Source organism: Lactuca virosa, chromosome 5 (genome assembly GCF_052849685.1).
Source record: "Lactuca virosa cultivar CGN04683 chromosome 5, Lactuca_virosa_CGN04683_v6, whole genome shotgun sequence".
NCBI classification, from domain to species: domain Eukaryota; kingdom Viridiplantae; phylum Streptophyta; class Magnoliopsida; order Asterales; family Asteraceae; genus Lactuca; species Lactuca virosa.
Genome location: NC_136430.1, coordinates 202,252,670 through 202,267,935, shown reverse-complemented (window position 1 = coordinate 202,267,935; position 15,266 = coordinate 202,252,670). Strand labels below are relative to the sequence as shown.

Genomic DNA, 15,266 nt, shown 5'->3' with positions numbered 1-15,266 from the left:
GGTAAGCATAAATGCTTAGTGAGTTCCCCAAAATACTATATACAGCACATAAGCCACTCGAGGCTGTAGCTCTACGAGACCTTCCGGTCAATGTGTCTTAGGGGCCTTCCGGTCCCACAATCTGAGTAGACCTTCCGGTCCTACTTCGTCGACCTTCCGGTCCATACCATATTGACCTTCCGACCCATACACTGCTGACCTTCCGGTCCATACCATACTAACCTTCCGGTCCATACCATTCTTACTCAATACATACATAACACATACATATCACATAGAAACATATATCACATACTCGTCATAGCACATAAGACCTTCCGGTCACACATAATTACCACTCTAGGTAAGGTATAGTGAGAAAACTCACCTCGTATGATGTCTAGTAAACTCTCGTGCTCGATATCCCCGATCTAGCCTCCGCCTAATCACATAAAGTAATTTATCTCTAATTAACAACGATTCTCATAGGCTAGACTAATCCCTTCCTATAATTTCCCAGAAGGGAAAAAGACCATTTTACCCCTCCAATGATCCAATGTCCAAATGTTGAACAAACCCTAAAAGTCAACCTCAGTCAACGGTCCAACTTTGACCAGACTCGTCGAGTGCACTCGGGTGACTCGGCGAGTCCATGCGCGTCCTCAGAATCCTCCTAAGGCCTCACTCGACTCGTCGAGTTAACCTTTCTCTGAACGGGCTACTACTGATCGAATGAGAGTCTCCCTTGTACTTGCGTAATTGCATAAAGTTGGTAAGAAAAACATACTTAAGCTGGGCAAAATTGGAAATGCTGCCCGTTCGTAGCGTCTTGAACCACGTGCCGGCGTTGCCGTCGAGTGTAGTTGGGAAATACGTGCACCAAAACCTCTCATCAAGCTTTAATGACGTCATGGTCCATTCATATGTGTCGATGTGGCTATCCGGGTCAGTGGTTCCGTTATACGTCTTGAGCGTCGGTAGTTTGGCTCTGTTTGGTATTTCATAGTCCAACAACTCTTTCACAAACGGAGACGTCACACTACGGGGAAGGCATTCGTGGCCTGGGATGGTGGACGGTCCCGACGGTTGGTATTGTGTGTTTAAGCCATATGGTGGCGGCGTGTGGTAGCTAGGGCTTGGTCCGTAAAAGGGGTACGGCTGGAATGGTAGTTGGAGGGAGTAACTGGAGTGGAAAGGGTGTATAGGGGTCATAGGGCTAACCGTTGTTGTCTGCTGTAAGTTATTGTTAGCGGTGATGGTTGGTCCGGTCCATGTACCGGCCAATGAATAGACAGGTGGCGTATGAGCTATCATGATTTGTGCCAACGGTGGTACTGAAAGTATTGAACTCTGCCCGTTTGTCACCTGGCACGGCGGTGTCACTGTAAATGACGGTGGGATGTTGAAAACGTGGCCTGGTGGAAGCATCGCTGAGTGAACCGGTTGTGTTTGTTGCAATGGCAACACAAAGAATGGTGGCATCTGAAAGGACGTTGTTGGAAATGGCCCCACCGGAGTTGTTCTTGGCTGGTGAACTGGAGGTTGTGGGGCACCTTCAGTGTATACCGTTGAGCTTCCTTCGCCTGTAGCGACCCTGCTGACCGTTGTAGGCGGCGGTGTTTCGTCCAACGCTGACATGGAGCGTATCGGACTAGCCTGTTGTCCCTCACTGCCGTTGGACGCCATTCACTTGTCACTTTCGTGCTTTTAGTTTGTGTTCTTGATCTCACAAACGGATGGCGCCAAATGATGCGACCTTGGCTTGGCTCGATCGGTATTGTTCACTTGGATTCCCGGTTGCCTCTGCAAGATCACAAAGAAAGGAGGCCGTCAGCCGCTTTCCAGGAGGAGCTCCCGGAAGAACGCTCCGACGGTCAAGTTAGAGAGTGTTTAGGATCTTTGGGAGTGCGCTCTGAGAGAGTCCAGAGAGCTTACCTCGTAGGTCTCAGAGCGTATCTTTTTATACCTAGCTCCCTTGCCTGGTCCGTACAAGACAAGATCGCTTTTTGGGGAGACAGGATCAGGGGCGCTGATTGGAGAGTCATGCGCCTTCAACCGTTAGGGCGCTCTTATTGGCTCTGACGGTAATGGTCTGATCCTCCTGCTTGTCTCCTGACCGTATATTTTGTCTCGGAGCTGGGAGCGTCTCTTGGCGGGCGCGAGCCTTTCGCCTGCGCGTTCCGCTCCTGAGGGCGCCAGCGGACGCTAAGCCTGCTAGGCTGGGCCCGGTTGGCGTGCGCGAACCTCCCGCCTGTGCCTTCCACTCCCGGGGGTGCCAGCGGACGCTAAGCCTGCTGGGTTGGGCCCGGTTGGCGTGTCCGGCTCGTGTTTCTGCCGTGCTGCCCTAGGCACGTCATCAAGTACCCCAGTCCTGTAGCCGTAGCGTTGCAGCGCTAGTTACGGTGTTCTGGACTTAGTTAGCCTACGCGTGTTGGTTTTTCTTTACCCGCCGTTCCGTCTTTAATGGCGATGTGACTGTGCATGATGACTGGCAGTTACGTCACCCTGTCAGGCATTTAAATATCCTGCCTCTTCCTTTTCTTTATAAGGGCCTTTACACGGTTTGTCTTTATCTTTTCCTCCTTCCCTCTTTGTCTTCCTCTTTTCCGGCTTGTCTTCTTCTCTCTTCCTTTCTCATGGCAAACCTTCCCGGTATCCTCCCTTCCACCACTGAGTATCGTCAACTGGAGGTCACATATGGCTTATCTTCTTTGGAAGGTGTAGAGTTTCCTGCACCCGGTTCTAGTATCTCCTCCCCTCCCCCTGACAAGATTGGGGTTTACTTGAAAACCCTAGATGCTGGCGTCCGTTTCCCTTTGACTGATTTTCAAGAGGAGGTCTTCCAGAAAGATGGTTGCAGTCTTCAGATGCTGACCCCTAATGCAGTCAACAAAGTGGTTGCATTTGAGATGATCTGCAGGGCCAACGGGTATCTTCCGAATTACTTTGTTTTCAAGTTTTTCTTCCGATTCTGCGTCACTAGGGATAAGTGCACCTTTTCGGTCCGGCGAGGGGGGCACGTCTTAGTTCCCGACGGGCGGACCCCTAAGAATTGGCAGGACAAGTGGCTATGGGTAAACCAGGAGTTGGTCGGAAGCGGTCGGTATCGTGCGAATGCTTTTGCCGATACCATCCCCAAGCTCTTCCCTCACAACCAAAGTGTCGCTGGTTATCTGAAGTGTGTGCAAGTATCCCCTGAGGATTATTCTGAGGCTCTGCTTTCTGGTGTGGGGATGAGCCGTTCTTAGAGGCGTCGCAGCAAAATGGCGGTGTTTTTCTCCGTCGTTGACGGTGAGTGCTGCACCCCTCTTTTTCCCTTCTCCCCCTTGTTACTATTATGTGATTGATATTCCTTGTTCTGATGTCTCTAGGTGTTGAATCTTCCCTGTCCATGGATGAGGTGTTACGGAAGCGTTATCGTGGCAAGTTAGAGTTTCGTGAGGTGGATCTGGTTGATCGGCTTCCTCCACCCCGCCGACTGGACCAGCTTGCCTTAACTGCTGCCCCTTCCGCCCCTCCTGCAGGTTCGTCAGCGTCGGAGGGGGATCCTTTACACGCCCGCCCAATCTCTGCTGTCATGCCCCTGGGTAGTACTCGCTCTTCCTCCATGGAGGGTAGCGAAGACAACAAAGAGGGGATTATCACGGATGCCCGGCGAATGCAGGCGAAGAGAAAGGCTGTCTTAACTATGGGTGAGCCGGTTACCGGCGCACCAACCGCTGCCAAAAGAGTTCATACCTGGCGCAGCTTCTCTCGTCTGTTGAGCTCTATGACTTCCACACCGGCCGGTGTGGTCGTGATCCCTGATGACGACACGTAACAGTCCGAAGGGGTCGACGGGGCGACTGAACAGCCCGTTGCTCCTACTTTCTCCTCTATTCCTATTCCAGGTGTTTCATTGGTTTCCCCGAAGTTTTCCCCGGTTAAAGGTCCTAGCGGCCCAGGGTCAGTTTCAGTTCCTTTAGGTGGCGTTTCTGGAGACAGCTCTACCGAGTCTCCCGTTTTTGTTCCTTCCTGGGATCTCCGCAACGATTCCCGACTCTCCGTTCGTAACAATGCTTTGGAATTTTCCCGCCATGCTATGGGTAATCCTGCGCTTGCTCATAACATGGCCTATGCTGCTGCGCAGGCCATGTTTTACCTTGTCGCGGGCTCCCGTCGTGTTCATGCTCTTGGTGAGGTGGAGGCCGCCCACGCTACTTGTGAGTTGCGCGTGACGGGGCTGGAACGTCACCTTAGCGAGCTTGGCGAGGACCTCCGTCTGTCGGAGCAAAAGTGTGAATTGCTATCCTTTGAGAAAACCGTCCTCGATGAAACTAGAGCCGTCTTGGAAGCTAAGGTCGACTCCCTGACTCAGGTGAATGAAGGTTTGATGATCCAGGTGGAAAGTCTTGAGCGCGATGTTGCTGATCGTGATAAGCTTATTTCGTCATTGCAATCGGATTTGGATGCTTCCCGTCAGGATTTGGATTGGCTGGTGCATGTTGGTGTTGTTCGTATTGTTGATAAACTGATTGAGCATTCGGACTTTACTAACGCGATAAGTCTCATCCGTCATGCTGCTTTTATGGCCGGGATTGAGTCTGTTCAAAAAACTTCTGCTGGTGCTGGTGGTGGGGATGTCGGTGTTGATGCCGCTTCTGTCGGTCCCGTGGTTAGTATGAACGATGCTTTGTTATCTTTTGCCAGTATGGATCATGCATCCTTGTTGGGTCTAGGTGAATTGGGTGTTGGGGGTCTCCGAGAATTGTGCTCGTTTGGTGGTTCAGAGGGTACTCCGGAAAGTGCAATGGGTCAGGATATTGTACAGGTGGCTGAGGTTGATGCTGGAAAAGGTAACGAGGGTGGTGATGGTGATCGTGGAGAAGGTGAGGTGGCTGTTGTGGGAAATGAAGATGCTCCGGTATCGTGTGCTACCCCTCTTGGGGCGTGAAAATTTCTTTGCATGTTTTAGTTTCTATCTTGTATGTTTCTTTTGATGGCCATATGGTGCCTTTAGTTTGTATAACGTATGGGCTTTTGAACAATATTCTCTGTTTTATGTGTGTAATTACGAACTCTAAGCGTTACTTGTTTGTTGCTTACTCTCTCTTATATTTTTTTTCTAGAAGAACATAACGCTCTGATACGCTAGGCGTTCTACTTCGCCTATGTCATTGCCGACATGCTAAGTATCGGTACTGGGTGCTCTTAGTACCCTTCGAATGGATCTTGTAACATCCAGATTCCCAGTTTTGCTAGAAGGAAGAAGGAAACACCCATCTAGAGCGTGAAGGGAGCTTGGATCTGGGCTAATCATCTTGAGAGTTCATCTCTGGAGGTATAATCCCTTCTATTTCGTGTTGATATGATAGATTTCATGATTTTATCGTTTTTACCTCCATTTTATGTAAGATCTAGTGAGTATGAGGCCCCCTTTGTGTTAATAGCATCAGATCTGGACCATGAGAGGTCCATAGAGTCACTATCCCTCAGCTTTATGCAAGCAAATGAAAGATTGGGGACTAGGTTGCCATTTTTAGAGTTATTTCTCCATTTATGACTTGTTGTGGGTTGCATGCACGTAAAAGTTGCACCTTTATGTGACATTTGAACATTTGAAGGGTAGATCTGATAGTTAGGGAAGCAGATCTGACCTTAGGAGGTCATTTGAGGATGAACATGGAGGCAACTCGCCGAGTCCATAAGTGGACTCGACGAGTCGAGTCAGGGTTGCCCCGCGATTCGTGACAGGTGTAACCCGTCGAGTGGAAGGATGACTCGACGAGCCAAGAGAGGCTGAAAGGATTCAGAGGACCGTCATGGACTCGCCGAGTCGCCCTTGTGCACTCGACGAGTCGGGTCAAAGTTGACCGTTGACTTTCGTTGACTTTAGGGTTCTGGTCAAGACTGATTCAGGAGAGTTCAGGGAAGGGTAGAATGGCCTTCTACCCAATCTGTAGAGATGAGATCATGAGTGAATATTGATCGGGGATGTTATCTGAATAATAGGAGGAGGCTAAGTCGGGACGTTGAGCTCGAGAGTTTATCCGATTTCATTGAGGTGAGTCTTCTCACTATACATTACCTAGAGTGGTATTTATGTGTAGACCAGAGGGTCTTGTATGCTATGTGTATATATATGAGTTATGTGCATTGTGTTATATGTATGCTATGTGTTGAATAGACTGGGCCGAAGGGCCCAACGATATAGACCGGACCGAAGGGTCCAACGACACAGACTGGACCGAAGGGTCCGACGAGCTATGACCGGACCAGAGGGTCCAACGAGCTACGGGACTGGAGGGTTCCGCTGAGACACATCGACCGGAGGGTCGTATTGTAGCCTCGAGTAGCGTATGTGTTGCATGTGGTATTTTGGGGAACTCACTAAGCATTTATGCTTACAGTTGTTGTGTTATGTGTTTCAGGTACTAGCGAGGATCGCGGGAAGGCGCCGACATGATCCGTACACACTGAGAGGATTTATGTATTTGAGGATCTTGGGATTTGTTTATTGAGATAACATGTGTTACATTGGATTACTATGATATTTTATGAATGAGAGTATGTTTTTAAAATGAAAAATTGTTTTGGAAATTTACGTTGTTACAGATCTCTACATGCACATTTTCAATCGTTAAGAGTTAATACACTAAGTATTAAAGATTAGCATTTGAATAATCCCATTACATTAACCATGGACTATAAATACACTAAGTATTAAACTCATGTCACTAAGCATGGACTTGTGTACACTAAGTACTTGGGATGTGCCGCACTAAGCAGCGTATTGATCGATTGGGATTACATTTCTTTTCTTTTCAAAAGAAAAACTTTTTCAAGTTCCTGGCGTTCCACGTTCTTGGAATCTGCCTTCCTTCCATCGCTTCTAAGGCATATGCGCCATTCCAATTTGCTTCCGTGACTTTGTAAGGGCCTTCCCACGTTGGGCCCAGTTTGCCTTGGGGTTGGGCTCGACTCGCTTCGTTTTTCCTTAGAACATACTCACCCACTTTGAACGCTTTCTCCTTTACCCTTTGGTTATAATACCTTTCTGTTGCATGCTTGTATGCAGCCTGGCGCATTTCTGATTTTTCACGTTTTTCTTCTAGGATATCTAGGTTTATCCTCAGGTTTTGTGCGTTGCTTTCTTCATCCGTGTTAGCCACCCTTAGTGTACTCACCGTTAATTCCATGGGGAGCATGGCTTCTGTCCCGTATGTCAGGCTGAACGGTGTTTCTTGCGTGCTCGTTCGCGGTGTGGTCCTGTATGACCATAGCACTGCCGGTATCTCCTCCGGCCAGTTCCCTTTTGCTTTGCCCAGCCTTTTCTTGATCCCATTCACGATAGTTCGATTGGACACCTTCGTCTGTCCGTTCGCTTGTGGGTGCGCTACTGATGTGAATCGTTGATTTATCCCTTTGGTGACGCACCACTCCTTGAATGGGTTCTCGGCGAACTACAGGCCGTTGTTACTGATGAGTACTTTAGGCGTCCTAAACCTTGTTATAATGTTCTTCCATACAAACTTTATCATGTGTCTCCCTGAGATGCACGCTAACCGCTCCGCTTCAATCCATTTTGTGAAGTAATCTACGGCCACCACCATGTACTTCAGCTTCCCTGGTGCTTCCGGGAATGGGCCCACTATATCTATACCCCATTGGTAGAACGGCCACGGGCTAGATATGTTATGCAATGGTGCTGGGGGTTTTGTTTGGACTGGAGCGTACGACTGGCATTCCCTACATCTCCTGGCTATCTCTAGCGCCTCCTGCTGTATTGTGGGCCAGTATACACCCATTCGTAGTATTTTGCCTGTTAAGGCCTGTGCCCCCTCGTGTGCACCTACCTGGCCCGTGTGTGCTTCCTGTAGCATCTTTCTCCCTTTGGCTTGGTCTACACACTTCAGCCATGGCGCTGTGAACCCTTTCCTGTATAGTTCCCCATTTATTAATGCATATGAGGGCGCTTTTATACGTATCTTCCTGGCCTCGCCGTGATCGTCCGGGAGCACCCCTCTTTGTAGGTATTCCCTGAATGGTGTCATCCACGTCGGTCCAGTGGTCGTTAGGGTATTCACCTGTCGTTCTTCTATACTTCTTTCTCGAAGCACTTCTACCAAGACTTTCTTCGATAGGTGATCGAAGCACGTGGATGCCAATTTGCTTAAGGCATCCGCCCTCTTGTTTTTGCTCCTAGGTATCTGCCTGATTGTGAACTGCTTAAACGATTCGATTAGTTGTTTCACCATCTTCACGTACCTTCCCATTCTCTGATCTCTCACCTCGAAACCTCCATTGACCTGGTTCGCTGCTAGCCTTGAGTCATCCAGGGCCGTTACAGCCTTTGCACCCATTTGCTTGGCTAGTCGCAATCCTGCGAGTAGAGCCTCGTACTCCGCTTCATTGTTTGATGTGTGAAAATCAAAACGGAGGGTGTAGGTCACTTCTTCCCCCTCTGGGCTAGTCAAGATTAGCCCCGCCCCCGAGCCTTCCCTGCTGGATGCTCCGTCCGTGTATAGTGTCAACGAACTATTGTCGAGCAGAGCTCCTTCAACTGCCCACACTTTCTCCTTAACAAGGCCTCCTTCGTCTGGGATTTCTAACAGGAAGTCGGCCAACGCTTTCCCCTTAATACTTGTTCTCGGGTGGTAACTTATGTCGTGCTCCCCTAATTCGATTGCCCATTTCGCTAGCCGGCCCGACATCTCTGGTTTAAGCAGTATTTGTTTGATGGGGCAGTTTGTTAGTATTTCGATCTGATGTGCTTGAAAATACCGCCTTAGTCGCCGTGCCGCGTAGATGAGTGCCAGGACTAACTTTTCCAGGGTGGGGTAGCTGAGTTCTGGCCCTTGTAGCGCCCTGCTTACAAAATACACCGGCCTCTGTTCTCCTTCCCTTTCTACGGTTAATACTGAGGATATCGCTTCGTTTGAGGTCGAAAGATACATTTGCAACGTCTCCCCCGGGACGAGACTGGCCAGCGTGGGTAACTTGTGTAATGCCTCCTTGATTTTCTGGAGCGCTACTTCTGCTTCGTTCGTCCATTGGAAGTTGATCTTCTCGATGCAGCCTTTAAACGTGTGGAACAACGGCATGGCCTTGTCAGCGGATTTTGAGATGAACCTGCTCAGAGCTGTAAGCTTCCCGTTTAGACCCTACGCGTCCCTGAGGGTGCCTGGGGTTGGTGTTTCGATAAACCCGTCCACCTTGGTCGGGCTGGGCTGGATTCCCTGCCTGGTGACATAGTACCCCAAGAACTGCCCCTCTTCCACCCCGAACGTGCATTTAGTCGGGTTTAGCTTCATCTTTACCTTCTCTAGGGTTTAGAAAGTCTCCTCGTTGTCTTGTAACATCTTGTCTTCGTGTGGACTCTTGATCACCATATCGTCCACATATACCTCAATGTTTCTCCCAATTTGTTTGGCAAAGATCGAGTCAACTAGGCGCTGGTATGTAGCCCCGACATTTTTTAGACCGAAAGGCATCTTAGTGTAACAAAAAGTGCCATGGTCCGTGTAAAAAGCCGTTTTTTGCTCATCCTCTTTGCTCATCAAGATCTGGTGATACCCTTTATATGCATCTAAAAAACACTTCAGTTTGAATCCTTGCAATGACTCTACCTTCTGGTCAATTTCTGGGAGGGGGCAGCAGTCTTTAGGACATGCTTTGTTTAAATCGGAAAAGTCTATGCACATTCGCCATGACCCATCTTGCTTTCGAACCATAACTGGGTTGGCGATCCACGTCGGGAATATTGCTTCCCTTACTATCCCAGCTTCTGCTAGTTTGGCCACCTCGGTGTTGATCGCCCTATTACGGTCCCCACCCTGGACCCTCTTCTTTTGCTTAACCTCCTTTGCTCCTGGTTTAATTACAAGTTTGTGCTCAATGACTTTCCTTTCTACCCCCACCATGTCCGTTGGGGTCCATGCAAACACGTGTTTATACCGCTTGAGCAAGTCAACCAACGCCCTTCTTATGTGACTCGGGAGATCACATCCAATACTGACCGGCTGGTCAGGGTGCTCCTCGTTAATCACCTCCTTTCCTTTTGCGGGGTCACGTCTCAGCTTCTTGGCTCCTTTAGTTATCTCTGCTGGTTTCATGATTGTAAAGCATTGCAATTCTTTCGGTGGAGTGGCCAATACTGTGGCTGCGCCCGTTGGAGTGTCGAACTTCATCACTCCATGCATGGTTGATGGAACCGCACCTAGCTTTAAGAGAGCTGTTCTCCCCAGAATAATATTGTGTTCCGCCGCATGTCGGATGACCACAAAGTCAATCAGGGCGGTTTTCTTTTGCTGCTTATCATGGCTGGTTATGGTCAGGGGAAGGTGAATTGTGCCCAGCGGCCATAGGCTATGGCCGGTGAAGCCGACCAGCCTCCCCGTCGTGGGCCGCAGGTTGTCTTTCCAGCGGTCTGGGAGAAGCCGAAAACAGTGCTCGTAAATGATGTCCGCCGATCTTCCCGTGTCAACGTAGACCCTGTGTATGGTTACATCCCTGATGGAGGCTTGGATTACTAGTGGGTCGTTGCCCCTCCATCCATCCGGGCGAGGGTCTTGAACAGAGAATGTGAGCGTGTGCATCGGGATTCTGGTGGTCCCTTGCTCAGTTTGTTTTTCTCCCCTACTTCTCTTACTCCGTATCATGAATATCTCCTTAGGCTGGACCCCTTCGCGAGGTACGTTTTTAGCGTTTTCAGCGTCAAATTTGGCATGCAAGCTTCGTGCTATTTCCACCAGGTCCCCTTTAAGCTGCTTCTCTTCCATTTCTTTTTTCAATACCGAACAGTTAGCTGTGTCATGCGTCTTACTTTTGTGGTACTCGCAGTACCGGTTCTTTGGCGATTTGGCTGGCTGCTGCTTCTCCGACACCGTGTACACCTCCGGGCGACGGCCACTCCTGTCGTCCTTGGCAAATGGTCGGAACCGAGCCTGTGGTCTTCTCGCCTGGCCGTAGTGACTACTTCCCCCTCGGAAATCCGCGTGACCCGGGTTGTGGTGTCTAGCAGTCATTGCATTTAAGTAGGCCTGTTTTGCTGCTTCGCCGTCTTCCTGCCTCAAATATCGCTCCACCCTTTCCTTCAATTCGGCCCGTGTTAGGGGCTTCTTTCCCATGAGTTTTTGCGATAAAGGGCCTGGCAAAAGCCCCCACGTGAAGGCGCTGGCTATGAGCCCCTCATCATGCCCCGGTACGTCTAACGTGGCGTTTATGAACCTTGTGAAGTATTCTCGTACAGTTTCACCCTCCTTTTGCTTACAGCCTATGATCGAATGAGAGTGTCCCTTGTACTTGCGTAATTGCATAAAGTTGGTAAGAAAAAGATACTTAAGCTGGGCAAAATTGGAAATGCTGCCCGTTCGTAGCGTCTTGAACCATTTGTCGGCGTTGCCGTCGAGTGTAGTTGGGAAATACGTGCACCAAAACCTCTCATCAAGCTTTAATGACGTCATGGTCCATTCATATGTGTCGATGTGGCTATCCGGGTCAGTGGTTCCGTTATACATATTGAGGGTCGGTAGTTTGCCTGTGTTTGGTATTTCATAGTCCAACAACTCTTTCACAAACGGAGACGTCACACTACGGGGAAGGCATTCGTGGCCTGGGATGGTGGACGGTCCCGACGGTTGGTATTGTGTGTTTAAGCCATATGGTGGCGGCGTGTGGTAGCCAGGGCTTGGTTCGTAAAAGGGGTACGGCTGGAATGGTAGTTGGAGGGAGTAACTGGAGTGGAAAGGGTGTATAGGGGTCATAGGGCTAACCATTGTTGTCTGCTGTAAGTTATTGTTAGCGGTGATGGTTGGTCCGGTCCATGTACCGGCCAGTGAATAGACAGGTGGCGTATGAGCTATCATGGTTTGTGCCAACGGTGGTACTGAAAGCATTGAACTCTGCCCGTTTGTCACCTAGCACGGTGGTGTCGCTGTAAACGACAGTGGGATGTTGAAAACGTGGCCTGGTGGAAGCATCACTGAGTGAACTGGTTGTGTGTGTTGCAATGGCGGCACAAAGAACGGTGGCATCTGAAAGGACGTTGTTGGAAATGGCCCCACCGGAGTTGTTCTTGGCTGGTGAACTGGCGGTTGTGGGGCACCTTCAGTGGTTACCGTTGAGCTTCCTTCGCCTGTAGCGACCCTGCTGACCGTTGTAGGCGGCGGTGTTTCGTCCAACGCTGCCATGGAGCGTATGGGACTAGCCTGTTGTCCCTCACTGCCGTTGGCCGCCATTCACTTGTCACTTTCGTGCTTTTAGTTTGTGTTCTTGATCTCAAAAACGGATGGCGCCAAATGATGCGACCTTGGCTTGGCTCGATCGGTATTGTTCACTTGGATTCCCGGTTGCCTCTGCAAGATCACAAAGAAAGGAGGCCGTCAGCCGCTTTCCGGGAGGAGCTCCCGGAAGAACCCTCCGACGGTCAAGTTAGAGAGTGTTTAGGATCTTTGGGAGTGCGCTCTGAGAGAGTCCAGAGAGCTTACCTCGTAGGTCTCAGAGCGTATCTTTTTATACCTAGCTCCCTTGCCTGGTGCGTACCATACAAGATCGCTTTTTGGGGAGACAGGATCAGGGGCGCTGATTGGAGAGTCATGCGCCTTCAACCGTTAGGGCGCTCTTATTGGCTCTGACGGTAATGGTCTGATCCTCCTGCTTGTCTCCTGACCGTATATTTTGTCTCGGAGCTGGGAGCGTCTCTTGGCGGGCGCGAGCCTTTCGCCTGCGCGTTCCGCTCCCGAGGGCGCCAGCGGACGCTAAGCCTGCTGGGCTGGGCCCAGTTGGCGTGCGCGAACCTCCCGCCTGTGCCTTCCACTCCCGGGGGTGCCAACGGACGCTAAGCCTGCTGGGCTGGGCCCGGTTGGCGTGTCCAGCTCGTGTTTCTGCCGTGCTGCCCTAGGCACATCAGCAAATCACGTAAAGGTCTGAACTTGGTGTCCATGCATGGTGTATCTTGCAAAATATACCATAAAACCCCATAAATGCTTCCTAGCTTCAAACCCTAAGGTTTTACTCTACTAAAGCTTCATATTCACGGCTCTCTGGACCTAGAAGAGTCCAGATCAAAAACACAAACTAGCAAGAGGGGTTTGAGGCATTCAAATCCCCAAAGATGAAGTAATTCAAGCCCTAACCCCAAAAAAGGAATCTACATGATAGGGAAGGAAAGGGTTCGATTTTGTACCTCAGAAAGAAGCTCCTTGCTTGCATGACTCAGAACAATAACCTTCCTTGGCCCCTCTTGCTGGAACTCTTCTCCTTTCTTGCAAAATCACACCAAAAAGCTCAAGATAATTCTTTCTCTCACTTTACACACTCAAACTCGCTAGGGTTCTCTCTTCTGGGAAGGTAGCAACAACTGAAGGCTATAAATGCCTTTAAATAGGGCTTAGGGCCAAAGATTTAGGGTTTCTGCCAACAGCGGACTCGTCGAGTCGCCTCACCGACTCGTCGAGTCCATTCATTAATCCGAGTCATCAATCGCGATCCTACTCGACGAGTCTAGGCGTCAACTCGTTGAGTCCCTCTTCTTAACTCAAAATAAATACTTAAATTATGATACCTGGAAATCCGGATGTTACAATTCTCCCCCACTAGAATCAGACTTCGCCCTCGAAGTCTTACTCTGCAAACAACTCTGGGTGCTGCTCCCGCATCTCTGTCTCCGGCTCCCAAGTCAGCTCGGACCCTCTCCGATGTTGCCACTGGACCTGAACCAGAGGCACCTCCTTGTTCCTCAGAACCTTGATCTTCCGATCCAAGATCACGATCGGCCTCTCAATGTAATTCAGGCTCGCATCCACATGAATATACTCTAGTGGCACTACTACCGTCTCATAGGCTATACACTTCCTCAACTAGGATACGTGGAAGGTATCATGAATCTGGCTTAACTCCGCAGGCAGCTCTAAACGGTATGCTACTTTACCCACTCTCGCGGTCACCCTGAACGGACCAATGTATCGGGGCCCCAACTTGCCCCTCTTCCTGAATCGGATCACTCCTTTCCAAGGAGATACCTTCAGGAGTACGAAATATCCAACCTGGAACTCGATCTCGGATCGCCGTCTATCTGCATAGCTCTTCTGGCGGCTCTGGGCTGTCAGCAACCTCTGCCTGACCTGCTGTATCTGCTCAGTCGTCTTAAGCACTATCTCAGTGCTACCTATCACTCGCTGCCCTACCTCTCCCCAACAGATGGGAGTCCGACACCTCCTCCCATACAAAAGCTCAAAGGGAGGCATACCAATACTCGAATGGTGGCTGTTGTTGTAGGAAAACTCAGCCAAAGGTAGGTATGTATCTCAACTTCCACCGAAGTCCATAACACATGCTCGAAGCATGTCCTCAAGTGTCTGAATCGCCAGCTCACTCTTTCCATCCGTCTGGGGGTGGTAAGCAGTGTTGAAGTGCAATCTCGTACCCAACTCCTCATGGAACTTCTTCCAGAACCTGGAAGTGAAACGGACATCTCGATCTGACACAATCGAGATCGGCACTCCATGCCGCGACACCACCTCTCTCACATATATCTCTGCCAGCCTCTCTGCAGAAGAGCTTTCACTGATAGCAAGGAAGTGAGCGCTCTTCGTTAGCTGATCCACAATCACCCAAATTGCATCAACACCTCTCGCGGTCCTTGGCAATTTGGTGATAAAATCCATAGAAATCTGTTCCCACTTCCACTGGGGAACCTCTAATCGCTGCAACTTGCCATGCGGACGCTGGTGCTCGGCCTTAACCCGACGACAGGTCAAGCACCTCTCTACAACCCATGCAACATCCCTCTTCATACAGGGCCACCAGTAGTCTCTCTTCAGGTCCAAATACATCTTAGTGGCCCCAGGATGGATCAAGAATCTCTATCTATACGCCTCCTCCATCAGAGTGCTACGTGCCCCGCCCGTATAAGGCACCCATATCCGACCTCGAAAGGTCCTCAGCCCTCGGCTATCCGTCACAAACTCGGATACCTGCCTAACCACCCGTTCTCTCTTGAGGTTCTCTGGTCTCACAGCCTCTGCCTGGGCCTCTCAGATGGTATCTAATACCGGAGTCATCACCGTCATCCTCATGCATATATCTTGAATCGGGGCGCTCTCCACCCTGCGGCTCAGAGCATCGGCTACCACGTTAGCCTTGCCCGGGTGGTACAGGATCTCAGTCATAATCCTTTACCACATCCAACCATCTCCTCTGACGCATGTTCAGGTTGGGCTGATCCATCAGATACTTCAAACTCTTGTGGTCTATGTATACAGTACACCGAACCCCATACAGATAATGGCGCCATATCTTGAGGGCGA

At 50.0% G+C, this 15,266-nt stretch overlaps 2 protein-coding genes across 2 annotated transcripts; both read right to left on the bottom strand.

Annotated features, from left to right (window-relative positions):
- Positions 1-7,421: 7,421 nt before the first annotated feature.
- On the bottom strand, positions 7,422-9,062 carry LOC145112256 (uncharacterized). The gene has a single exon (XM_079048441.1). It carries the CDS (start codon positions 9,060-9,062, stop codon positions 7,422-7,424), a length of 1,641 nt encoding a protein of 546 aa, XP_078904567.1.
- A 228-nt stretch (positions 9,063-9,290) lies between these two features.
- Positions 9,291-11,735, bottom strand: LOC145112255 (uncharacterized). Its single transcript, XM_079048440.1, has one exon. The coding sequence runs from the start codon at positions 11,733-11,735 to the stop codon at positions 9,291-9,293; it is 2,445 nt and encodes an 814-aa protein (XP_078904566.1).
- Between the last annotated feature and the right edge of the window lie 3,531 nt (positions 11,736-15,266).